The 26229-nt window shown below is 39.1% G+C and overlaps 2 protein-coding genes across 2 annotated transcripts in view; one reads left to right on the top strand and one right to left on the bottom strand.

The window, feature by feature from the left end:
* nlrc5 (NLR family, CARD domain containing 5) overlaps nucleotides 1-14921 on the top strand; it is a 31726-nt gene extending 16805 nt beyond the window's left edge. The window contains exons 23-44 of the mRNA XM_063004168.1: nucleotides 90-155; nucleotides 493-576; nucleotides 712-795; nucleotides 1329-1412; nucleotides 1504-1590; nucleotides 2136-2186; nucleotides 3347-3379; nucleotides 3493-3576; nucleotides 3664-3747; nucleotides 4872-4952; nucleotides 5109-5192; nucleotides 5555-5641; nucleotides 6173-6256; nucleotides 6610-6696; nucleotides 6808-6891; nucleotides 7997-8080; nucleotides 9470-9553; nucleotides 10175-10258; nucleotides 11132-11209; nucleotides 11312-11395; nucleotides 11487-11570; nucleotides 12522-14921. Of these exons, the coding sequence (XP_062860238.1) occupies nucleotides 90-155; nucleotides 493-576; nucleotides 712-795; nucleotides 1329-1412; nucleotides 1504-1590; nucleotides 2136-2186; nucleotides 3347-3379; nucleotides 3493-3576; nucleotides 3664-3747; nucleotides 4872-4952; nucleotides 5109-5192; nucleotides 5555-5641; nucleotides 6173-6256; nucleotides 6610-6696; nucleotides 6808-6891; nucleotides 7997-8080; nucleotides 9470-9553; nucleotides 10175-10258; nucleotides 11132-11209; nucleotides 11312-11395; nucleotides 11487-11570; nucleotides 12522-12594 (1735 nt within the window). The 3' untranslated portion in view covers nucleotides 12595-14921. The remainder of the gene's footprint in view (nucleotides 1-89; nucleotides 156-492; nucleotides 577-711; nucleotides 796-1328; nucleotides 1413-1503; nucleotides 1591-2135; nucleotides 2187-3346; nucleotides 3380-3492; nucleotides 3577-3663; nucleotides 3748-4871; nucleotides 4953-5108; nucleotides 5193-5554; nucleotides 5642-6172; nucleotides 6257-6609; nucleotides 6697-6807; nucleotides 6892-7996; nucleotides 8081-9469; nucleotides 9554-10174; nucleotides 10259-11131; nucleotides 11210-11311; nucleotides 11396-11486; nucleotides 11571-12521) is intronic.
* A 9003-nt stretch (nucleotides 14922-23924) lies between these two features.
* LOC134322922 (protein FAM200B-like) lies at nucleotides 23925-25761 on the bottom strand. The gene is made up of 3 exons (XM_063004334.1): nucleotides 25530-25761; nucleotides 25207-25409; nucleotides 23925-25106 (listed from the first exon to the last, which is right to left on the bottom strand). Exons 1-3 carry the CDS (start codon nucleotides 25759-25761, stop codon nucleotides 23925-23927), a joined length of 1617 nt encoding a protein of 538 aa, XP_062860404.1.
* Between the last annotated feature and the right edge of the window lie 468 nt (nucleotides 25762-26229).

The following is a 26229-nucleotide window of genomic DNA, read 5'->3' as shown; positions in this document are numbered from 1 at the left end:
TTTATTGCTATTAATGAACTAACAATAGAACATGAAATAAGTTACTTTACTTTACATATCATAACATGGTTTCATATATTTCCTCACAGTCTTGGAGAGGAGAAAAAAACGTTGGTTTGCTTTAAGCAAGAGAATGTGATGAGCAAAAGTCTTTGGTAAGGACTCTCTTAACATTTAGGTTCTGCTGAGTTTGGTGTGCCAACCCCATGCTTACACCATACTACTAACAAAATGAAAATAGGAAATGCTTTAGTGTACAGAACTACAGTTTTAAAGGCACACTGATTTGTGTTAGCTTGCCTAACTCTGAGCAAACACAATTTAATTAGGTGTGTTTGGAGCAGGAAAACTACTGTATGCAGGACCTTTAGAACTGGTGTTGATGATCCTAGTATTTTAACACAAAGCTATGTATGCCATTTTTATGTACATTAACTGTGTACTTCTCTTTTTTGCCCCGTTCCTCATTTTTCTTTCTCTGTCACTTTGCAGTCTGAGACATTGCTGTTTTGAGACGATCCATTTCACAAAGCTCACAGAAATACTTACCAGTTGCCCCAGACAAGTTACACTAGAGTAAATTCTTTAAAATGTTGTATGCAATTATTACACTTCAGTAAATATATGCAGCCTTGTTGTATGATGATAAATTAATTTGAGAAGTATGTGATGTGTTTAGTGATATGGTATTATTGTGCTCTTTTTTTCTAGGTTGTCCTCTAGCACTTTGCCTAGTGAAAGTCTGTACCATCTACTGACCAACTTAGCTAGACTGACCTCCATACAAACTATAGTGTAAGAACTCAAATGCACATGTGCAAACACACGTTAACATATAGAATCTTAACTTCCTTAAGATTTTAATTTTGTAACAAATTATTGTGTGATGGTTGTGGTAGAGTCTTATTTCTACACTTATTTTACACATATTCAACATGTAATTTGAGAGCCAATATCAAAATTGCGTAGTCTGACCCAGTTTCATTAAAATTTCTGACATGCAAAAAAAGGATACTATCTGTGCCAATACTGTAATAAGAGTAGTAAAAGTTTTTATTAGAGTGGTGGCAAGGATGCGATTACTTCTTTTGCTCCTGGCAAAAAAACATGGCAACTAAAGATTGCATTTTTTATGTCATAATGTACATAATATCAACTAGCTACCATGAATATCAGCTTAAATAACCACATTGTACAGGTCTATTCATGCATATCTATAGACATCTTTTTAAACTGTCAAACTGTCATTTAAATCACCAGCCCTGATTCTGGCCCATCTTGTTTATTAACATTAAAATGTATAAAACTATGGTTTTTTTTACCAACAGGCTAAGAAACAACACTTTGAATGCTGAGACAGTTAAACATCTGGTTAAACATCTACATAGTGATCATGGTACTAGATCACTTAAGTGAGTATGATAAAGCAGGTCAAAATGTCTATTCATCGCACATACAATTATTCAGTTTGATCTACAGACTGGTGCTTTTGTTTACTGTTAGAATTGAAGAGCCATGGATAAAAGCTGAAGCTGCTGTTACCCTTGTCACTAGCTGCCTGGACCTGAATCCACACATAAAGGAGATTAGGTAGATTTCTTCTCTAATATGTCAGCTAAAGTTATGGTTAAAAAAACTAGTTAAAATACAGATTTTTAGAGTTTATATGTGTTCTTTAATTTCAGATGTATTTCCACCTTTAACATGCTTATAATTTGTGCAATTAAATTGGAAAACAGAATGAAAGCATTTAGTAAATTAGAAAGAGTGCATATTTATTTATTATTTTTTGTATTTATTTTATATTATTCTTTTATTATTTATTATTTTCTCCACCTAAAAGATTGCATTTGTTTTTTAAATGAATTGTAGAGATTTCAGGCCACATTAAAGGTGGAAAAAGTTCTGAAATTATTCATCTTGGTCTGATTTTTTACATTACAAAAACCTGGCATTGTAACGGGGTGTGTAGACTTTTTATATTCTTTGTATATTCTAGTAACACAGAAACAATTTCCACTTATCACACATATTATCAACTGTTACTGAAAATAGACATTTCTTTTTGCATATGTCACTTAACTGATCAAAACATTAAACTGTTCTGTCAATTACCTATAAGTGTCTGTTTGCAGGGTTGAAAAAGCCTGTTTGACCCTTTCTGTTGAAAGGCTCACCTCCTCCAGGCAAGTATCAAAATGAAAACATATATTTCTATACATGTTGTATACACTATATGGTCAAATGTATGTTGGACATCCCTTTTAAAAACCAAAGACATGCATTTAAATGGAACTGTGCCCCTCACTTTGCTGCTATAACAGCCTCAGCCTCCAAACAATGGTGTGCTTGGTTTTAACGTAACTTTATTCTTTCATGAGTTATTTACAAAAATTTATGGTATGGTGTGGTATATGGGGTACAAAGATAGTGGGGCCATTCTTCATCAATGGAAACCTCAAGGCCACTGGATATTTGAAATTGCTACATGATGATGTGTTTCCCTCTTTATGCACTGAAGCTGGCACGTTCCCTGAGTTTTTCCAGCAAGATGGTGCACCACCACATTATGGGTGTCAGGTCCGAGCATTCCTAGATGAACAGTTTCCTGGAAAGTGGATTGGTCGTCGTGGGCCAGTTGAATGGCCCCCAAGGTCTCCCGATCTGACCCCCTTAGACTTTTATCTTTGGGGTCATCTGAAGGCAATTGTCTATGCTGTGAAGATACGAGATGTGCAGCACCTGAAACTACGGATACTGGAAGCCTGTGCTAGCATTTCTTCTGCGGTGTTGCTATCAGTGTGTGAAGAGTGGGAGAAGAGGGTTGCATTGACAATCCAACACAATGGGCAGCACTTTGAACACATTTTATAAGTGGTCAGAAACTTGTAAATAACTCATGAAAGAATAAAGTTACATTAAAAGCACACCATTGTTTTTCTTGTGAAATTCTCAATAAGTTTGATGTGTCACATGACCCTCTTCCCATTGAAAAAACTAAAGTTGGATCCAAAATGGCCGACTTCAAAATGGCCACCATGGTCACCACCCATCTTGAAAAGTTTTCCCCCTCCCATATACTAATGTGCCACAAACAGGAAGTTAATATCACCAACCATACCCATTTTATTTAGGTGTATCCATATAAATGGCCCACCCTGTATATTACTTATGGTATACACCTACCAGCAATGAGTGTGGTTGAAACACCTAAAATTATCAATTAACGTTGTGTCCACATTCTCCTTGACATATAGTGTAACTGTTAGAACATTTACCACATCTTTAAATCTCCCACATGGTTCTGACTGTCTTTATTAACCAGTATTCTGTATTATGTCAACAGCAATGTTCCTCTGTCTGCTGTGCACTCCATAAGGTTGGTTTCTATGGCACTATTTGTGTATTTTTTGGGCTAGAATATGATCCTACTATTTTCTAAGCTGTTCATTTGTTTATTGTTAGCATAATAACAAATTTCCTGTTCTTCAGGTTTGATGACTGTGAAGTGGAGGGGCAACACCTGTCCTCTCTACAGTCCACTGTTCAGAAGTGTTCCTCTCTGCAGGAGTTACAGTAAGTTTATTAGATATTTCAATAGTTCAGTTCCAATGCACTGAAACATTACATTAAATACTTGTCTCGTGATGTTGTTGTATCAAGTTTCTTGCAGCTAACAATGGACACAGGTGGAGCAGAGTTTCTCACAGAAGTTCTTCCCTCATTACAGAATCTCAAGACTCTGAGGTGATCATATCAGAATTTGCTCAAATTCAAATAATCATGACATTTTCTTAAACAAATTTGCGTTAGTATTTTGCCACAACAGACAATATTTTTCACTTGTATGTTACATGAAACGTAATGAATACCTACTCATTTTACACTGAGCTCTATACCTTTCATTTTTCTCTTTTGCTTGAATCAATCTTACTTTGATGTTTATATTTATGCCATTTTCCAAAGATGATTCTAAAAATCACCTTACTATCCACTCGCCGCTCATCCCACATAGATAAAACTATGGAAAGTTGTTAAAAATTCAAGTTCTGGCAAATATAATATGAACCACAGCAAAGCTCTTCCGTACAGGGCTTTAATTCTTTTTTTTTTCAATTTCCCCCCTAATTTTCTTCCTTATCCAGTTGTATCCAATTACCATGATTGCATTACACTTCCTCTATACCATTACTACCCTCCACTGCTGACTGAGGAGCACCGCAACTGACACACGCCTCCTCCGAAACGTGTGCAGTACCGACTGCATATTTTCATCAGCTTTGTGTACGGAGAACCACACCTTGGTCAACTCTGTGTAGGCGCCATCAGCCAACAGAGGTCGTAGTTGCACCAGTTATGAGGAACCCTGGTCCGGCTTCCCACCCTGTGTGAACAACAGCCAATCATAGTTTATGTAGACGCCCAGCCGGATGGTAGAGCTGAGATTCGAAACGATGTGTTTGAAATCCCAGCTTTGGTGTGCTAGTATGTTTTACCACTGCACCACTTGAGCGGCAAAGGGCTTTAATTCTGAAGCACTGTGGAACTTAAAAAAAAACCATATCTTTCATCTACTTAAACAAACAGGCTTGCCCAAGGGCATTTGATTACCTTTCTTGTACAGGGATATTCTGTTTATTTTACAGTCAGTCATTTACTAACTAACCTCTTCATCCTGGACACCAAAGCCAATCCATTACAGTAGTAGTAGTATCATATAGGGTTTGTTTTTGTGCTGTGTTTTAAATTATTTGTTTATGCACATTTTAAAATTCGTTAATTAATTTAGTTTATGATAATAGCAAAGCTGATGTTTAAATAAAATTTATTATGATTGATTTATCATCTTTTTGACTTTTCTTTTTCCGTAGTCTTAGTTCCAAAGCAGAAACAGGAGATGAAGCAGTGCTATTTTCATTACAGCACACACAACGTCAGCTGGAAAGACTCAGGTACAGCTTTACACAATACACAGATAACCAATCCTAAATCCATAGTTCTATTTCACCCTATATAATACAGTTAAATTGTTTGGCTTATATAGTCATTTCTATGCTCATAGGACTTATCATAGCACTTATCATAGCACGTTTTAATTGTTTTCCTAGTCTGTCCCATCATGTCATCAGAGACAGTGGTGCTGCAGCACTGAGAAATGCCCTTCAGAGTTTGACACATATGCGATCACTGAAGTAAGAAGTATTCCTTCATTTATCTAGAATGTCTGATAAAACAATTTGCATAATACAATTCACAACAGTCTGCATTTGTCACTGACACCTGTGTTGCTTATTGAAAAGACATCCTGCCTTGTTTGGATTTTGATGGACCTTGAGCTTGAGAGACTCTGTCTCTGGCTACCAATTCCACTATTACTCTACACCTTGAATCATATTGATTTATATATATTTCTGTTTAATCTTTTTCACCTTCCTGCCAGTTAAAATGACCCAACATTATGTAACCCTTATGTTATGTAACAGTTATTTGCCCATAACCACAATAACTAGGATAAAAGTAATTATTATACCTGTAAATCTTTGTTTTTATCTAGTCTCTTGCAGTGCTCTGGTTGGACAGCAGCTGGAGGGCATGAGTTGGTCCGTGGTTTGGTTCACTGTCTTTCTCTGGAGGAAATCCAGTAAGATCCTTATATTTCTCAGCTATTGAACATTTTCCAGCATTTATAAATACTATGTGTATGATCAAATCATTGATTATCGTGTCATTTCATTTCTTTAACTTTAATGCTAAAATGCATGTTAGTCTAGTAGGGTTCATATGTAGCAGCACAGTAGATTGGTGATAGCACTGTCATCTCACAGAAAGAAGGTCTTGGGTTTGATTCCCATTGGAGCAATCTGTGTGAAGCATGTTTTCCTCATGTCTGTATGGGTTTCCTTTAGTTGCTTTTGTTTCCTTCCACAGTCCAAAGACATGCAGTCAGGTTAATTGGAGCTAATACATTTCCCTAGGTGTGTGTCTGTGTGTGTTTGCCCTGTGATGGAATAGTGACAGATCCAGGGTTTTTCCTATCTTTCACCCAGGGAATCAGACCCACCGCGTCCCTGAATACAATAAAGCTGTGGTGAAACAGACAATGCATGACCGAATGAATGAATGATTCACATGTTTAGAGGAACATAATATTAACTGACTTTTTTTTGCAAAGGTTGGATTCTGTAGTACTGGATGAAGGAAGTACAGCCTGTTTGGCCCAAGGTTTTCATTGTATGACTTCACTTAAGAAAATCAGGTAAGTAAATTTAAGTGTCATGGTTTAATAATTTACATCTGTGGAAAAAAAATTTCATTAGTTAGAGATGAGCTACAGTCAGTTATTGGAAACCCACAATTTTCATCTATATTGCTTTTTAGCTCATAAAATGTGTTTGAAGTGGCACTGCATAGTGGCATTGTAGAACCTACAGAGTACAGTGTATGCCTGCTAAAGCAGTATTTGTAATTTAGCCACAGCGGAAAAGTACAATTCATTCAAAACTTACTTGAGTAAATATAAGTGAATAAATGTACCACATTCCACATCCATGCCAGGATGTTACTTATCAGTGTTTTATGCCTCTGAGTTGTGACTGGTTTATTTTGCAGTCTGAATAAGATCGTGTTAATGGAAGGCAATGGGGTTGTGCGTCTGCTGGCTGGTCTGAGTAAACTTTCGGCACTGGAGGAGTTAGAGTAAGTTTATCTTTCACTTACATTTTTATTTGTCTGTATAACCGAGTATAAAATACATCATATAATCATGTGGTTTTTGGCTTTGGAAGTCTCTAAATCTGTTCTCTGTAGATTGGAGGAGATGAGAATGGGTGATTGTGGGATTGAGGAGCTTGTGAAGTACATTCCTAACTGGACTAACCTGAGTAAAGTAAAGTAAGTAGGAATTTGGAATTACTGAAATTTTTTTATACAGATTCAGTCAATGCTTCTGATTACCATCTGTGTCTGGCTATAATTCCTATGACCTTAAACAATAGCGTGTAGATGACATAGCTACTTGATTGATTGTTTGGTCTGTTCACCAACTTCAGTATGCTGTTTTTTATAGAATTTGGTGTGTTCTTCCCATGTCTGCTTGAGTTTCCCTCAGACAATATTTTCTCCCATAACCAGAAAATATGCCAGTAGGTGGACTTGCTATTCTATACTGGCCGTAAGTCTAATTGGGGAGTGAGTCCATTATCTTTTGGCTAAGACTACAGACCAACTGCAGGCATGAATATGCACTTTATTCAAATCATAACAACATTAATAAAATATGTAGCATCATCAAAATTAAATACAGCATTAAATATACACCATTTGGTTAAAAGTATGTGAACACCTGATCCCATTCTAAAACCATGTGCATTAATATTTAGTGTCCAGGAAGGATTTCCACAAGATTTTGGAATGTATGTGTTGGAAACTGTTCTCATTTTGGAAAAGGGTCATTTGTAAAGTCTGGCACTGATGTAAAGAAGTGTCTGATTTTCAATGAGCGTTACAATTTATTCCAAAGTTGTTTAGGGCTCTGTGTGGGCCTTTAAAGTTCCTTTACTCCAAATTCATCAGGCCATGTTTTAATGGCCCAAACTTTTGCCACAAAATGGTTTATATAATTGATGTTATACACCTGTACTGTGCACTGTGTGTGGCATAAGCACCTGAAGTCGATCATTAGGATCGGTGTTCACATACTTTTGGCCAGGTAGAGTTTATGTGAAGTTGATGTACAGATTTAAATCATGCAGATTTAAGACAAACCTTATTTTATTGCTTAATTAAGTGGTTATTTAAAAGCAAATGAATGAGTGAATAAATAATAAATGAATGTATTTTGATGTGTTTTGACTGCCCCCTAGTGGACATACTGAAGATTACAACGGGCACAGAATGATCTTGGTGCCTCATCACTTTTCACTTTTTCAAACCAAACTGCTGTGCCATCCTAATGTACTCATTTATTCTTTCTGTGTTCTGTCCTGTATCTCTGTAGTCTGTCAGGAAACATGGTGAGTGACCATGCTGGAGAGAGTCTGATGATGGCGTTGTCCAATTGCAAAGCGCTACAACAGCTGAAGTAAAAACTAAAACCATCATTTTTCATGATATAGATTACTATAGTAGATTTTTATTAGGCATAGTACTTGTAAAATGTGTAGTGAAGGACAAAAGTCTAAGACCACTAGTGAACATGCTTCTACCTTAAGTATACTGCGATTTCTTTTTATTACAAATCATATACACTGATCAGCCATAACATTAAAACCACCTCCTTGTTTCTACACTCACTGTCCATTTTATCAGCTCCACATATAGAAGCACTTTGTAGTTCTACAATTACGGACTGTAGTCCATCTATTTCTCTACATGCTTTTTTAGCCTGCTTTCACCCTGTTCTTCAGTGGTCAGGACCACCTAAGGGCCACCATAGAGTAGGTATTATTTAGGTGGTGGATCATTCTCAGCACTGCAGTGACACTGACATGGTGGTGGTGTGTTAGTGTGTGTTGTGCTGGTATGAGTGGATCAGACCCAGCAGCGCTGCTGGAGTTTTTTTTAATACCGTGTCCACTCACTGTCCACCCTATTAGACACTCCTACCTAGTTGGTCCACCTTGTAGATGTAAAGTCAGAGATGATCGCTCATCTATTGCTGCTGTTTGAGTTGGTCATCTTCTAGACCTTCATCAGTGGTCACAGAATGCTGCCCATGGGGCGCTGTTGGCTGGATATTTTTGGCTGGTGGACTATTTCAGTCCAGCAGTGACAGTGAGGTGTTTAACTCCATCAGTGCTGCTGTGTCTGATCCACTCATACCAGCACAACACACACTAACACACCACCACCATGTCAGTGTCACTGCAGTGCTGAGAATGATCCACCACCTAAATAATACCTGCTCTGTGGTGGTTTTGGGAGAGTCCTGACCATTGCAGAACAGGGTGAAAGGAGGGCTAACAAAGTGTGTAGAGAAACAGATGGACTACAGTCAGTAATTGTAGAACTACAAAGTGCTTCTATATGGTAAGTGAAGCCGATAAAATAGACAACGTGTGTAGAAACAAGGGGGTGGTTTTAATGTTAAGGCTGATTAGCATAACAATTTTAGTGATAAGTTAAATCCTTCTTAGTATTTGGTACTACTGAAAGACACAAATTACCATGTTATTTCCTTTCCTCTTCAAAAAGTTAAATTTGTTTGTGTCCTACACTTTCAGCTGAAGCACATTCTCAGATGCCTTTGATTATCTACATTTAATCTAATTACGTTAATTACTGTGTATCCATTTATCCATCTATGATAAATATGATCAAATGCTAAGTACTACTGAAATTCAAAGTGTCTTAAAGAATCAATGTTTCACTCAGATTGTTATACTCTGTTATTATGCTTCAATAATTTGTAATAATAACATTGTATTATACTTTCACTAGTGATTTCAGATTTTTTCTCCTTGTTTTACAGTCTGTCCAGGAACAACCTCAGCAATGGATTTGCGTTTAGACTGGGGCAGGTTCTGCCATCCTTGTCCCAGCTCTCTGAACTGAAGTAAGTAGGGCATATCGTCATGTAAAGTTTAAAAAGGGTTTAGAAGCAATCCACAATTAATGAAAGCCTTGAAAAAATTTGTAAAAAGGGTTATGAGAAATTCACCTTTAAGTAAATTAGCTTAATCCACACTGAAAAAAAGAAAACTCCAACCTTTATTTATTCCTTCACAATGTGTTTTACCACTGCTTTATCCTGGTCAGGGTCGCAGTGGGTCTGGTTCATTATGCGAAAGGCAGGAAACACCGGTCCATCACAGGGCAGACACACACTCTTACACTTCGGGCAACTGGCCTGACTGCATGTCTCTGGACTTGTGAGAGGAAACCGGAGCACCCGGGGGAGAACCACATGGGCACAGAGAGGACATGCAAACTCCACACAGAAAGGACCTTGGCCGTCCAGCGGGGAAATTTAACCCAGACCCTTCTTGCTTCTTGCTGTGAGGCCATTGCACTTCCCACTGCACTATTGTGCCATTTGAATTTATTCAGAGAAATGAAATGTAATTCAAAAATACATTTTGCAGTGTGCAGTTTCAATCACAAGTGCCTGAAGTGCTACTGTGGCTAATAGCGGCACACTTGTGTAATATCTTTTATTTCTTTTCTCATTCCTTAGTCTGTCTGAAAACAGTCTGGGTTCAGACGGGTGCTCAAGTCTCTCTGAAGTTCTGGTCAGCATGAAGGCACTTAAAAAGCTACAGTAAGTTCTTTGTATTCTTTTTTTCTGGGCATCTTTCAAACACTTGCAAAAAATTGGGTACAGAAAGAAAAATGTCAATAATAACAAACAGCAAAACAACAAAATCTATATTCAATTACAGTAGTACAAATACAAGGTATTATTGTTTCTACTAATCATCTTAATTGTTTACTGTGTATACACACACACTTAACTTTACAGATGTTCAAATTATCCTTCATTAGGTAAAATCTGGGTGTACAAAGCCGACCTTTTTAGACTACAGCACATTTTTCAACTTTGTATTAGTTAATCTCAGAAATTAAGACCAGAGATAATGGCATTGGTTTTTTTTTGTTTATGCATTTTCTCCTCCAATTGTATCATGCTTCCTCTCCACTAATACCGATCCCCACTCTGATTGAGGAGAACGAAGCAAACCCACGCCCCCTCTGACACATGGGCAGCAGCCGTATGCATTTTTTCACCTGCACTAGGCGAGTGCTAATGCAGATCAGCCCTGTGTACGGAGAGACACACCCTGATCAATGCATTCCTTCCCCGCCCCTGTGCAGGCGCCATCAATCAGCCAGCAGAGGTCGTAGTTACATCAGTTACGAGGAGACCCTATCTGACTTACTACTACTACCCCACCCCTATATGAACAACAGGCCAATCGTTGTTCATGTGGCCGCTCAGCCCAGCCGGATGGCAGAGATGAGATTCTATACAATGTATTCGAGATCCGAGCTCCGGTGTGCTTGCATGTGTTTTATCGTTGGCCACCTGAGTGGCCATGGCAGCGTTTTTGGATGTTGTTGATAAATTGATTCACGTGATAGAGTCTTAGTTTTTTTTTTATTCAAAGGTTTTAAGTATATCCTTGACTTGCAGCTTAACATCTGTTGGAACTTCAGACCTGGCCCCTGTTGCTTCGTCTCTCAAACACTGCACCTCAGTAGAGGACATCAGGTAATTCTGACATGGTTCATCATTCTAGTTTTTCAATACATGTTATTGTTTTATGTCACTGTTCACATTTATTGTTTTCTTCCATATATTGTGTTTTTGCAGCTTGTCATGGAACAAGTGTGGAAATGATGTGGTGCTGAAACTGGTGGAGGTTCTGCCACATTGCAATAAACTAAAAAGACTTGAGTGAGTGTTCAGACTGCTGAGTTGATAGTGCAGCATGTACTGGGACACAGCTGTTCGAACAGTGTATAACGTATATGTCTGTTGTTTACAGTCTGGAGGCCAATAATATTAACACAACAGGAGCCAAGACGCTTGCTGAGTGTTTAAAGTCATGCCCCTGGATCCAAGTAATCAGGTAATTTTAAAACAAAAAAAGTACAGTGCTATAAAAGGATTTTTTCCTGATTTCTTCTATTTTTGCATATTGACAGTTATTTAAACTGTCTTATACTATACACCGATCAGCCATAACATTAAAAACACCTCCTTGTTTCTACACTCACTGTTCTTCAATGGTCAGGACCACCACAGAGCAGGTATTATTTAGGTGGTGGGTCATTCTCAGCACTGCAGTGACACTGACATGGTGGTGGTGTGTTAAAGTGTGTTGTGCTGGTATGAGTGGATCAGACACAGCAGCGCTGCTGGAGTTTTTAAACACCTCACTGTCACTGCTGGACTGAAAATAGTCCACTGACCAAAAATATCCAGCCAACAGCACCCCGTGGGCAGCGTCCTGTGACCACTGATGAAGGTCTAGAAGATGACCAACTCAAACAGCAGCAATAGATGAGCGATCGTCTCTGACTTTACATCTACAAGGAGGACCAACCAGGTAGGAGTGTCTAATATAGTGGACAGTGAGTGGACACGGTATTTAAAAACTCCAGCAGCGCTGCTGTGTCTGATCCACTCATACCAGCACAACACACACTAACACACCACCACCATGTCAGTGTCACTGCAGTGCTGAGAATGATCCACCACCTAAATAATACCTGCTCTGTAGTGGTCCTGTGGGAGTCCTGACCATTGAAGAATAGGGTGAAAGCAGGCTAAAAAGATATGTAGAAAAACAGATGGACTACAGTCAGTAATTGTAGAACTACAAAGTGCTTCTATATGGTAAGTGGAGCTGATAAAATGGACGGTGTTTGTAGAAACAAGGAGGTGGTTTTAATGTTATGGCTGATCGGTGTATATTTGTCTATATGTGTGTAGATTTATTTTTTTTATCTATAATAATGCTTGAGTACATGCCTGAATACTTCTTTAGGTTCTCATATGTGTATCTCTGTTTTACAAGGCTTTGGAGGAATCCTATTAAAAAGGATGAAGAGATATTAAAGGATCAGAGATTAAATTTCTCATCAACCTAATCTAATGCAAAATTAGATACTCGACATATGTTTTTTTTTTTATTTCATGTGTGTTTTTCTGAATTTTATTGTCATGTGGAGGTTTTTTTGTTTACATTCATTTGGAGAACACATTACCTCACTTGAACAAACAGCATAACTATTCCAAACAGCAGCTTTTCTAGGTGTCTGGGATGTAAATGTTCATGGAAGTAATGCATTACAATTCATTTTAACAACTACCAAGCCAGGCCTGCATGTTCAAAAACAGAATAATGATCAGTATTGTACTTTATATTGCACCTTATCTCTTTTGAGAGCACCTTATTTGCTAACCATGACAAGACTCTACTTAACTGAAGAAATGCAGATATAATAAGTCTTGAGTATATTATTAAGACACTGTAGACTTATGAAACTCTGCACAAGGGCTGTTTTACTAATTCTAAAAAACTTGGGATGGCAGGTAAAATGCAACAAATAACCTTAGTTTCTGTAAATGTATGTGAATTCTTAATTTATTGCCTACATGAATGATGGGACATGAGCAAAAGTCAGTTAAGAGTCTACAACACAAACTGGAGGCCATATATCAATTTCTCTGGACTCTGGCTTATCTGAGAAGGAATAACACAATGCAGATACATGTGCTGTGGGCTGATGAGGCCACCATAATTTTTAAAAGTCAGGATCTGTCATTGTATGGGAGTATATTAGAATCAATGGCATGAATAACTTCTGTAACACATCTGTAAAGGCAGAATTAATCCTGAGGAGCATCCTATGCATTTTGAAGCAACATATGCTAACATATAGATAACATCTGTTTTAGGGAAGTCCCTGTTTGCTTTAGCAAGGCAATGCCAAGCCATATTCTGCACGTTATAACAGTGTGTCTTTATAGTAATATAATGTGCATGCCAGGCTGGCCTATCTAACACTAGCAGATCCCAGACTGTTGAGCAGCTGAGCTGTTATGATAAGCAAGAATAGGACAAAAATCCACTATTATGATTGATAGCCTCAGTTTTCTAATGATCATATTATGATATTAAAAGAAACAACATGTAACATGCTCCTGTCCCAGTTTTCTTGAAGAGTGTTGCTAACATCAGATTTAGAATGACCGTATATACAGACAAAATGTTAAATGTTGTGTCTTTGTATTGTTAAAGATTTGCAAATTATTTCTGTTTGTTTCAATTTACATTCATCCCAACTGTCCCAACATTTTTTGGAACTGGGGTTTGGAACTTTCAGTGTTCCTGATCCATTCACATATTTGCAAGAGAAAAGTGAACATGCAGACTGACTGTAGGAGTTGTGGCCTAAGTTTTATTTAAATTTTAAGAGGGCACATTTCTCATACATTTTAAACCATATAATTTCGCCTATGACCAGATCATTCCGACATTCTTCCATGAACCAGTCCTAGACATCTTCTTCTTGTGTTCTCCTGGACATATCTTATTTATTTCTGAATATGATCAGTTTGATTTAAGTGTTGTGTGCATTCAAATTTCTTAAGATTGTTTATTCTGAACTGAGGGAACTTTACCAAACACTGTTAATGCAGTATGCTACTGGTTCTGGTACTTGTAGGAAGGTTAGAATGAATTTATGGGGGTTGTGAGTACACTGTACACTGACACTGTCCCTAATGGCACCTTAAATATTTCAGGGCTAAAGCTTTAATGTACAAGCATGTGTGAAAACCCATGACTATATTATCAACCCTACCAGTAGGTGAAGTTAAATGTGTTGCATTTCTGTTACAGGGTTAAAATTTAAATTAAAAAATACAATGTGTCCAAAGGTATGTGGAAACTAATTACTGAATTCAGGTGTTTTATCCACACCTATGATAGCATGTGTCAAACATCAATTCTCACTCACTTTCTTAACCGCTTATCCAATTAGGGTCATGTTGCTGGAGCCTATCCCAGCTTTTCAATGGGTGCAAGGCACAGTAACACCCTGGAAGGGGCGCCAGTCCATTGCAGGGCAGACACACATACACACACATACACACACCCATTTACCTATAGGGCAATTGTAAATTGCACAAAAGTGTCTCCAATTAACCTGACTGCATGTTTTTGGACTCTGGGAGGAAACCTGAGCACCCAGAGGAAACCCAGGCAGACACGGGGAGAACAAACTCTGCACAGAAAGGACCCACCGAGCCACATACTAATATTGATATAATTGCACTATTAATTTTCATGGGTTTGAAATAGAATGTTCAAAAAATTCAATGTGTCCACATACTTTTGGCTGTATAGTGAGACTTGCATAAGTTGTATGTATTTACATTTGCACAGAAATAATAAAGATTGTTTTTCTCATTGTTGCTTTATTTCCTGTTATTTTTCACTGCATCATTGTGTTCACCCTGTGACCCCCCCCCCCCCCCCCCCCCCCCCCCCCCCTTCCTGGGCTGGACTGTTATTTAAAAAAAAAAAAAAGTGTTTTTACATTTTAAAAATTAGGTATTTTGCTCAGCTTATATACATTTACAAAATGTTGTACAGAGAGGGTGTTAAGAGGGTGTTGGTATTACTTGTGTAATCCTACTGCATTTGTAAATATCAGCACATTTTTTTTTATGTAATAAAATAAGTGAAATACTTTTTAGCCAAGTCACAAACGTAAAACAATATAAAATTTAAGAATAAAATCTCTAAAAGCTCTAGTGCTGGGGCTTCGAACATAAGACCCAGAGGACCAAACAACCTGTTTGGCAAATTGATTATTGAAAAAACTACTCAGCCACATGGCTACATAGTTGATGGTCAGAGTACACCGCTAGATGGCAGTAAAGCACTAAAAGATACAAATATATTTTTATATACAGTACATTTCTATATTAATGAGGTTTAATTTAAATTAAATTTAGACAAATTTAAAATTCAGGCAAATTAACAGGGAATTGGACATATCCAAACTGGGAGAAAATGTCCATATTACATCAGTTCTTACATGTACTGTACACTTATGTCATCTGAATTTGATCTGCTCACTATTGCTCAACGTCCCCTAAACTCAAAATCTTTGAAATTTGTACCCCTAAACTCAATGTTTCCCTTAAACTCAATGTGTGTGCGACTGCTGCTTTGTGCTGTATAACATCATCAAAGTGCGAATATGAGACAAATCTGTGATACTGTGAAAGCTCCACATGTATCTGTGTTTAGCTGGATTTTCCTGTTTTACTTTTAAACCTGTGTTACAGCTCGGGGTTCTGAGAAATTGTAAGAATCAGCTTTTTCGAGAGTCTGAAATGCTTATCCTTAAATAAAAAAGCTTTATGTGACAATGTATTAAAACTTCTCTTAATTATTACTGCTCATTAGTTTTCTCCACTAATTACGAAGAATACGAAAACAATAAAGAGGTAAGGGTATAGAGCAGGTTTGATTTTAAACTGTTCAATTGTATTTTAGTGTTTTTATATTATATTTGTGTTATTTTCAGTGTATAAGTGTCAAAAACAACCCCATTATTTTACATTATCCTAAAATATATGCAGATCCACGGGACCATGGAAAGCATTACCAGGCTTCCCATACATCCTTATGGGAAAAAATACTTTAAACTCAACACCTTTTAAACTCAATGCCACTCCCAGAACCAATTGACGTTGAGTTTTAAGGTACCACTGTAATCGAAACTCTAAAATTGTTATTAATAGGCATTTCCGAAAGAAATTCTGGAAGAAAAAAAGTATTTAAAATGTTTTTCTCTGGAAAGGATCACAAGGTTTATGGGACTCCTGCAAACCACAGTGAAAGCCATTATCTAAAATTGGGAAAAGTAGTTGAAACTGTGGTGCATCTTCCCAGAACTTGCCAGTCAATGTAGATTCATTTAAATGTGCATTAATGACCTATCCAGAAAACCACAAAAACCCAGACAAACTAATGCACTGCAGACTTCCCATGCTTTAAGAAGGGTAGCGCTCATGAATCCACCATATGAAAAAAACTGCTAACCGAAAGGAACAGAAATGCTTGTCTCACATTTGCCTACAAAAACTTAATGACTTTTAAGCCTTTAGAGATAATGTTTTGTGGACTAATGAGTTTAAAGTGGGACATTTTGGAGGACATGAGTCCTTTTGCTTCTATGTTAAGGTAACACAGCATATCACAAGTAGAACCTCACACCAACATTCAGACGTGATGAGAGTACTGTGATGGTGTGCTGTAGAGTTTGCACAGCTCACTTTAACTAATGAAACTATGAATTCTGCTCTATGACAAAACCATAAATGTCTAGTCAGCAGTTTGTAATCTGAAGCTCAAGTGCGGTTGAGTTATGCAAAACAAAAGAGCAAATTAATCTCTTGCAAAACTAATTTTGAGGTGGCCCATTCAATGTCCTGGCTTGAATTGTGTTGAAATGCTGTGGTAGGCTTTAAATAGGTAGTTAATGCTTTAAAGACCTGTACTGTGGCTAAATTAAAGCAACACTACAAAAAAGTAGTGTCAGTGTTTAAGACTCCACCATCAAAACAAAAGTCGTTAAAGGGTAGCAATGCCAAGAGAAACATTATTGCTGGACTGTCTTTTCCCAGCAAAAGACTCATAAGTGCCAAACCTTTTCAGATAATAATTAAAGAACAGACAAATTGTTTTGTTTTACTTTTCGGAAAATGGAAAAGTGTCCTCATCATGTATGTCGAAAAAAAGTGTTAAGAATTAAGCAGTTGATACACTGATCAGCCATTATGACCACCTCCTTGTTTCTACACTCACTGTCCATTTTATCAGCTCCACTTACCATATAGAAGCACTTTGTAGTTCTACAATTACTGACTGAAGTCCATCTGTTTCTCTGCATGCTTTGTTAGCCCCCTTTCATGCTGTTCTTCAATGGTCAGGACTCCCCCAGGACCACTACAGAGCAGGTATTACTTGGGTGGTGGATCATTCTCAGCACTGCAGTAACAATGACATGGTGGTGGTGTGTTAGTGTGTGTTGTGCTGGTATGAGTGGATCAGACACAGCAGCGGTGCTGGAGTTTTTTAACACCTCACTGTTACTGCTGGACTGAGAATAGTCCACCAACCAAAAATATCCAGCCAACAGCGCTCCTGGGACACTGATGAATGTCTAGAAGATGATCAACTCAAACAGCAGCAACAGATGAGCGATCGTCTCTGACTTTACATCTACAGGGTGGACCAACTAGGTAGGAGTGGACAGAGAGTGGACAGTGAGCAGCACTGCTGTGTCTGATCCACTCAGACCAGCACAACACACACTAACACACCACCACCGTGTCAGTGTCACTGCAGTGCCGAGAATGATCCACCACCTAAATAATACCTGCTCTGTAGTGGTCCTGTGAGGGTCCTGACCATTAAAGAACAGGGTGAAAGCAGGCTCAAACAGTATGTAGAGAAACAGATGGACTCCAGGCAGTAATTGTAGAACTACAAAGTGCTTCTATATGGTAAGTGGAGCTGATAAAATGGACAGTGAGTGGAGAAACAAGGAGGTGGTTTTTATGTTATAACTGATTAGTGGAACAGTTAATGAAGGGATGAAGATTAGCTGTGGTGAAACGTTAGCAAAGCAACATGTACCCAGTCAACAAGTGTGTCAAGTGACAATAGCCATACTTTCATACTTTAAGTGTCGTTCTGTGGAGAAATGTCTCGCTTTTCAGTGTGTGTGTATGTGTGTGTGAGGGGTGGTGTGTAAGAGTGTGAGTGAATGTGAAAGCGAGCTTTGGTGCTGAGTTCTCAGCACTGTGTGTGTGTGTGTGTGTGTGTGTGTGTGTGAGGCGCTGAACTGAACTGGTGCTGCAGGCTGCAGTAACACTGGAGCTCATCAATGGAGAGAACTAACTGAAGTGCGCTTTGCTAGAAGAACCCACCTCTATCAACAACAGACATTTTACGCTGAAAACATTGTGGTGATAATTCATTAATATATATTCATTAGGAACCAGGAGAGAGAAGTAACGGAGGAGAAAGTAAGAGGCTGCTGTACGTATCGAACTGAGCGGTGAGTACCTGGTTACTGTTTGAAAATTGCGCCCGCTTTCAGTAAAACATGAATCTTGTGTAAATTGCGAAGAAAACGGGTGGGAAGAAAATACGCAGACGTGAAGTTGGAAATGTGATAAACAGTAAAAGTTGTGCTTTATTTTCCTGAAGCCAGAACCAAACAGCTTTGGTTTGTAAGGAGGTTGGACACCCAGCACTGAGCGACAGGACGGTATCAATACCGCGATATGTTTTTCTGTATCGTGGGTGCAGCCCAGCATCATGGGTCCTGCCCAGTATGCACGGGTCAGATGAAGAACCGTTTGTGCACTCATTTTCAGTGGTAAATACTAGGGACAGTGGTAGCCTAGTGGGCAGGGCTTTGGGCTATCATCTAAAAGGCTGATAGTTCGAATCCCAGCTCTGCCATGCATAGGGACTGGGAATAAGGAACACCCTGGGCTGGCGGGTTGGCAGAAGGCATAGGGTGGGGGGTATTATGGCGGGTGTTTATCTGAGCGGGAGCAGAGGGCGGTTAGGGTTGCGCCTATAAAAAATATAACGGGTCTTACATTATCAAAATGTTTTATTTAGGCTGTTTAACATATATTATTTTCATTCTTTATAATAATAAATCAGAACTATATTTTAGGCAAAACAACATAAAGAACATCATGTAACATTTTTACTCAATAGTGCAAACTGTGTTGTTACTGCCTGTGTTACTTTAGTTTCGCCCTAAGCCGGATTCGAACCTAGGGCGGAAAAATATGCGCGATGCGCTCTGCCCACTGCGCTACTCAAACAGCCGAGTAATAAACAGGTTGTTATGCTGAAATGCCTGCGCACACACGGCGTTACTATGACTACAAGTGTATACTACTTAAAATAATAACCAAACGCTTTCTAATCCCCACGGTAGCAGCAGTTTCCTTCTGTTTCATACATATCACCCTGTCTCAGCTTAATCTGCAGCATTTCTCTCCCATTGATAAAAAATACGGAACAAAGCGCGTCCCGTATCAGTTCAATACGGATTCCGTATTTCACAGGACGGTTGGTAACCCTAGCCATGCAGCCACTGTTGGGCCCTTGAGCAAGGCCCTTAAAGCTCTCTGCTCCAGGGGCTGACCCTGCGCTCTGACCCCAGATTCCAAACAAGCTGGGATACATGAAGAAAGAATTTCGTTGTACTGTACATCTGTACATCTGTATATGTATACATGACAAATAAAGGCATTCTGTAGTAAGTAAGGCAGCTGGTGGGCTGGGAGCTGCAAACTGGGGCAACTGGGGTGCTCACAGGGATTTTGGGCCTAATAAAAAAAAACTTCACACTGGGCCCCACCACCCCAGTCTGTGCCAGCCCTGAAAATATAACACTGAGCGGATATGCATGCATTTTGTGCATCCAGTAGAATTCAATGTGTAATGCAAGATTGACTCACTATTAGAAAAGGGCTAAAGGGCTTTTACAGTTGAGATGTAATTCTGATAGTAAAACAACTGAATTGAATAATCTTTCCCCTTTCTTTCTCTTCTGTCTTAGTTTAATTTATTTCCATTTTTGCTATCCAGAGTTTTCTTTAAAATGACACATGATGCTTCACACCAGAAGTTCACTACTAGTTTTTCATACAAATAGTATGGAAAGAGGAGCGATACAAAGAATTTGTGGATGTTTTCTTTTTGCCAAACAAGAAAAAGTTATGTTCTTTTTATTATAAAGTAATAGTCTATTAATGATGATAGTTTAATAGTTAAATATAAAAAATACCCAATGTTCTAATCATTTTAGGGCCCATTGTCAGTCACAGGCGCTAGGAATTTATCTAACTCTCACCTCCTCCCCATACAATGCACATTAGATATAGGGACCTGGGTTCAGTCCTGGCTTTTGGTCATAGTTTGTGAGCAGGTTTAAATCTTCTTGTTGGTTTGAATATGTGAGCATGTGAGTGTGTTGCTCCCAGTGTTACGAGTGGCGACAGAGTAATCATGTTTATTTATCTGACAAGCAAAAAAGGAATGATCTATGTACACTCACGTTCTGTTTACAGTACTTTTACCCATCAGTCTACACTGACTTAATTAATGCAGTGAAAGCATATTTTTGCTGTTTTCAGACCTTTTACTGTGGCAATCCATATTGTGTTAGGTGCTTCCTGTTTGCTTGAATTATTAATGACATGTCCAATTTCAATTGCAACAAGTGGAGTCCAAATGAGTTCTAGATACATATTTTGACAAGCTATCTAGTCTAAGGAATGATCTGTGATTAAATTGTGGTAATATTTAAGGTTTTCATTGTTCCCAGTACCAAAGTTGCCTTAATCATTTTGATATGGAAGAAGCTTGGCACAAGCCAAGCTTGAAACTTCCCAGAGTTGGCTGTCCAGCCAATCGGGCATTGGGCCAAGAAGGGCCTTGGTCATTAAATAAAGAAAGAACCCTACGGTTACTCTGAAAGAGCTCTAAAACTCTTTTCAGCGATGAGAGAACCTATTGCATGGACAGTCATCTCTGCAGCACTCCATAAATTGGGTACTGATAGCAAGACAGAAGCCAAGGTTGAGTGTAGAGTTTGCTAAATGGCATGTAAAGAAATCTGGCAACATGAGGAAGGTACACCTTAGTCAGGTAAGATGAACATTGAACTCTTTGGGTAGAACAGCAAGCACTCTGCTTGACGAAAAACAGGCACTGCACATTACCTGATTAATACCACTCTTACTGTGAAGCATGGTGGTGGCAGCAACGTGCTATCAGGCATGGAGAGCAGATGGGTAAATGAATGTAGTCAAATACCTGAAGAAAACATAATCCAGAGTGCACACAAACCTAGGCTGGGGAAACAGTTCATCTGTCAACAAAACAATAACCAGAAGCATCCAGCCAACACTGGATGTGGCTTTAGGGCAAGTTTATGACTGTTCTTGAGGGGTCCAACCAACGCTTAGACTTAAACCCCTTCAAACAGCTGTTAAGAGGACTGAAGATGACAGTTCACCAATGCTTGCCATCCAATCTGAGGATTTTTCTGAGAATAGTCCACCAACCAACAATATCCAGCCAACAGCGCTCCGTGGGCAGTGTCCTGGGACACTGATGAAGGTCTAGAAAATGACCAACTCAAACAGCAGCAATAGATGAGTGATCGTCTCTGACCTTACATCTACAAGGTGGACCGACTAGGTAGAAGTGTTTAATAGAGTGGACAGTAAGTGGACACGGTATTTAAAAACTCCTCATACCCACACAACACACACTAACACACCACCACCATACCTGCTCTGTGGTGGTCCTGTGGGGGTCCTGACCATTGAAGAACAGGGTGAAAACAGGCTAAAAAGGTATGCAGAGAAACAGATGGACTACAGTCAGTAATTGTAGAACTTTAGAGTGCTTCTACATTAAGTAGAGCTGATAAAATGGACAGTGATTGTAGAAACAAGGAGGTGGTTTTAATGTTATGGCTGATCAGTGTATATAGAAAGTGTAAGTGATATTTCAGTATGATATAAAATTTAAATTTGAGGTAAGCAGAGAGGGTGTGTAAAAAAGCTGTAAGTGCTGTAGAAAAGCTGTAGTGAGTCACGTATAAAAACTTTTTTTGCATCCTGTTATGCACTTCTTATACTTTTAATTCTTCTGTAAGTGCGTATTCTTAGTTTTTCTCCAGTTGTGGAGGGCGGTTTCTAATCTTAAGGTTTGCAACTAGCGAATCTTTTACCTATCGACTATCATTTTAAACATGATGGGAAAATATGGAAGGCGCATTATTAATTCGTTCATGAGCTGGATCATGAGGTGTGCAGGATACTGGATTTAACTGTGTTCAGTTGGATGGAAAGTTTGGATTTTTTTACCAAGCTGTTATAAACGTTTGTCCTGAACTTTGTCGTTTATGTGTTTTGACAGCTTTAAGTCTTCATGATACTGTTTGTTTATGTACTGAACAGTATGTCCTCCAAACTCTGGGCTTTTTTGGACACTTTTACTGCACACTGGTGGACCCAGCTAAACTCATTATGTAAATTCTAATAGCAATAACTGGTTATAATGGCTTTAGGGCAGTAGAAATACTTTAGCTATAACTTTTTTTTGTAAAAGTACAAATTGTGCCCTGTACACTTAAAAGCGGAGTTACTTATTCAAGGGCCTGGAGGATCTGGAGAGATTCAGTACTGAGGAGTGCTCCCGGACTGTATTTTTTTAATTGATCAAGCATTAAATAAGAACACTGTTAACACTGTGCTGTTATATTCACACAGGGAGATTGTAGTAGTGTACATTTTTGATTCCTTGAAAATTAATACAAAATGCTCAGGTGCGCAGTGTTCGGTCCACGTTCGAATCTCAGTGATGCTATCAGTCAGTTGGGTATTTATAATTAAGTGATTGGCTGTCTGGGAGAGGGGGATCTGAAACCCTGCGATGGATTGGCGCTTTGTCAAGGGTAGTCCTGACTTGCATCCAATGTTTCTTGGCGCATCCAGAAAGGATGAATACTTTTACTTTAATTATAGTTTCGATTTCTTGTATATTTTATTGTGAGGCTGATCTACTCAACAACAATTTTTTTTTTATTACATGTTAACATCTGTATCCAGGTGTGTACCAAGGTTGTCAATCATTCTGAAGCTGGCTGTATCAAAAGCATTTACACCAGGGGTTCTCAACTGGTCTCAGCCCGGGACCCACATTTTCTCATGGTCATTAAGTCGCGACCCACTTTTATAGAATACAAACCAAACAAATGTATTTTTGAAAAATAGCCTTCAAAAACACATTTAAACATACAGTACATATGCGTGCAAAGTGAATTTAAGAGCAATTTTTTTAAGAAACTGAGGAGGACCTCTGCATGTATAAAAGTTACTACAATAAATTTAAATATCAAAACTGCATAAAATAAATAAGGCTACGAAACAAGATGCTTTCACCTAACCTGTTTTTTGTGGAAGTCAGTGAGACAGTTGGGCAGAGTTTCAAAGTCTCGGGTGACAGTAGTAGTAGTAATAGTAGTAGTCTTTATTGTCACTATAAATTGCAACAGGTACAATTACAGCGAAATTAGCCATCAGCCCGTTCAGAACATTCAAGCACACTATGGTAACACGAAAAAAAGCCCCCTTACAGCACACAAGCACATGTAAACATAAGAACATAACATAGTCACACCACCAGCCACGGGTTAGGGATGTGGGGGATGAAAAGTAACCAACTACGACAAGCAGCCATCCGGCGATTCGCAGCCATAACCAGCGTGCGCTGCAGACCCGTCCTGCCGTATTGGTGGAATTAAGCTAAGAGTGGAGACGTTGGGTTGGGGGTTGGGAAAATGTTCTGTCAGTCCTTCATTACTGTAAGCAAAAAGTCTATACAAAGTTCGCGATAAGATTGCGTTGTAGACAGAGTTACTCTCAGATCCTGCTCAGTGTTCAACCTGTTTCTCTGCTTTGACTTGAGCTGGACCAAGGTAGAAAAGCCACTTTCACAAAGATAGGTCGTGCTGAATGGTAGGATCGTTTTGACTGCAAGAGTGGCGAGAGATGGATACTCAGCCATCACATCGCTGCACCAGAAGTGGGAAAGGCTTACGTCGCCGAATCTCTTTTTTAGCGTCTGGTCACATGACAGCTCCACCAGCTGAAGTTCTTCATGGCTTGGCAACATGACGCTTTCCATGTTGACGCTGAAAGGGTCGCGTATCCAGGCATTAACGTTATCTCCGTGTCTCTCTGGGAAGTAGTCGTGAAACCGAGCTTGAAGTTTATCGAGATGCACCTTGATCGTTTTTTTCAAGTCATTTTTGGCCGTGGTGTCCAGCTGCTGTGCTTCCTGGCAAGCGTTTGGAAACATGTCCAGTCTGTCTTTGGATAAATGATTTACCCACAGTGTGATCTTTTTCTTGAACGCAACAATTTTGTCTGACTGTTCAAAAATGTTGTGTCCTTTCCCCTGCATAGACACGTTTAACGTGTTGAGGTGCTCAAAAATATCAGCAAGATATGCAACAAGTGCGAGCCAGGTGTCGTTGTCAAACAGTTCAGCATATGAGTTATTCTCTGAGAGGAAGGTGGCGATTTCTGTTTTCAGTTCGTAAAAGCGTGACAAGACCTTACCTCTCGACAGCCAGCGCACTTCGGAGTGATACAACACCTGCATATGCTCAGAGCCCAAATCTTTACATAGATTTGAAAAGCAGCGGCTGTTCTTCGCACTTCGTTTTATGTGGTTCACCACTTTGATGACATTTTGCAAAGCTTCATCAAGCACAGGAACCATATACTTAGCTGCCAGTGCCTCTCGGTGCAAAAAGCAGTGGTTCCAAGTCGCATTAGCTGCCCTCATCAGAATTTGTTTCACCACACCTGAATGTTTCCCGGTCATGGAGGCAGCGCCGTCAGTTGTGATTCCAACACAGTATTCCCAGCTTAGGCCCACTGAGCTCAAATACAAGTCCACGGAGTTGAAAATGTCCTCTGCTTTGGTAGTGGTAGGGAGTTCTCTGCCGCAGAGAAATTGTTCCTGCAAATCACCGTCCCACACGTCTCACATAAACCAGTAAAATGGCATGGTGAGCTATATCCGTGGATTCATCCATCTGTAATGCGTAGTAAGGGCTTGCCTGGACGCGAGCTGTGGTCTGTTGTTTTATGTTACCAGACATGTCTTCAATACGCCGAGCTATAGTATCATTGGACAGGGGTATTGTTTTAAGCTTGTCTGCCGCTGATTGATCCAGCACCTCTCTTACCATGTCCATGGCAGCGGGTAAAATAAGCTCTTCGGCTATTGTGTGGGGTTTCTTGGCCTTCGCAATACGGTGAGCTACGTGGTAAGACGCCCGGAGCGCATGTTCTTGTTTGGAGCAAGATGCTGTGAGACACTTCTGTGATATCTTCAGCTCATGATGTCATCTTTGAAAAAACTCCACCGGCTTGTCTTTACATGCGGGATGTTTCGTTTGTAAATGTCGCATTAGTTTGGATGGTTTCATGCTCTCATGTGCCAGCACTTCATTACAAATAACACACTGGGGTTTCTGTCCGTGTTTGTCCTCAATGAACGAAAATCCACATTTCAAATACTCCGGGTTATATTTGCGTTTCGCCATCTTGCCTCCGAACATCATCACAAATTTAAAGAGAAGGGTAACCGGCAAACGAATGGTGGTTACCATGGCAACGAGAATGCTGCGCGCGTCTGCGTGCCTCTCTCTGTCTCTTTTTTTTCCAGATAAAAGACGAGTACAAAATCAGATGAGCATTCATTATTTTTAATTTTTTTTAAATGTATTTATTTTTTACAAGCCGTGCGCGACCCGCCCAGAACGTGTCCCACCAGTTGAGAATCGCTGATTCACACCATCTGCTTTCAGAGAAACTTCAATTATTAGGAAACGTTTTTCTTTGTCTTTGACCTCATATTTCCACTTTATTTAAAATCTTTTGAGAATTCTATCTTTAAGTATTTTTATCAGTTCCCAGAGGTTTATAAACCATTTGCCTTAAGCTAAGTGTTGCATAATGAGATACAGCTTTAACAAATTAAACATTCATGTGAAATGAGCTCACATGCGTTCTGTCTTTCAAACATTAGATTCATACGCATAGGGACGACCTGGCTGTATTTAAGTAGCTTATTTCAG

This window comes from Trichomycterus rosablanca, chromosome 11 (assembly GCF_030014385.1).
Source record: "Trichomycterus rosablanca isolate fTriRos1 chromosome 11, fTriRos1.hap1, whole genome shotgun sequence".
In the NCBI taxonomy this organism is placed as follows: Eukaryota; Metazoa; Chordata; class Actinopteri; order Siluriformes; family Trichomycteridae; genus Trichomycterus; species Trichomycterus rosablanca.
This window is presented reverse-complemented; position numbering and strand designations above follow the sequence as displayed.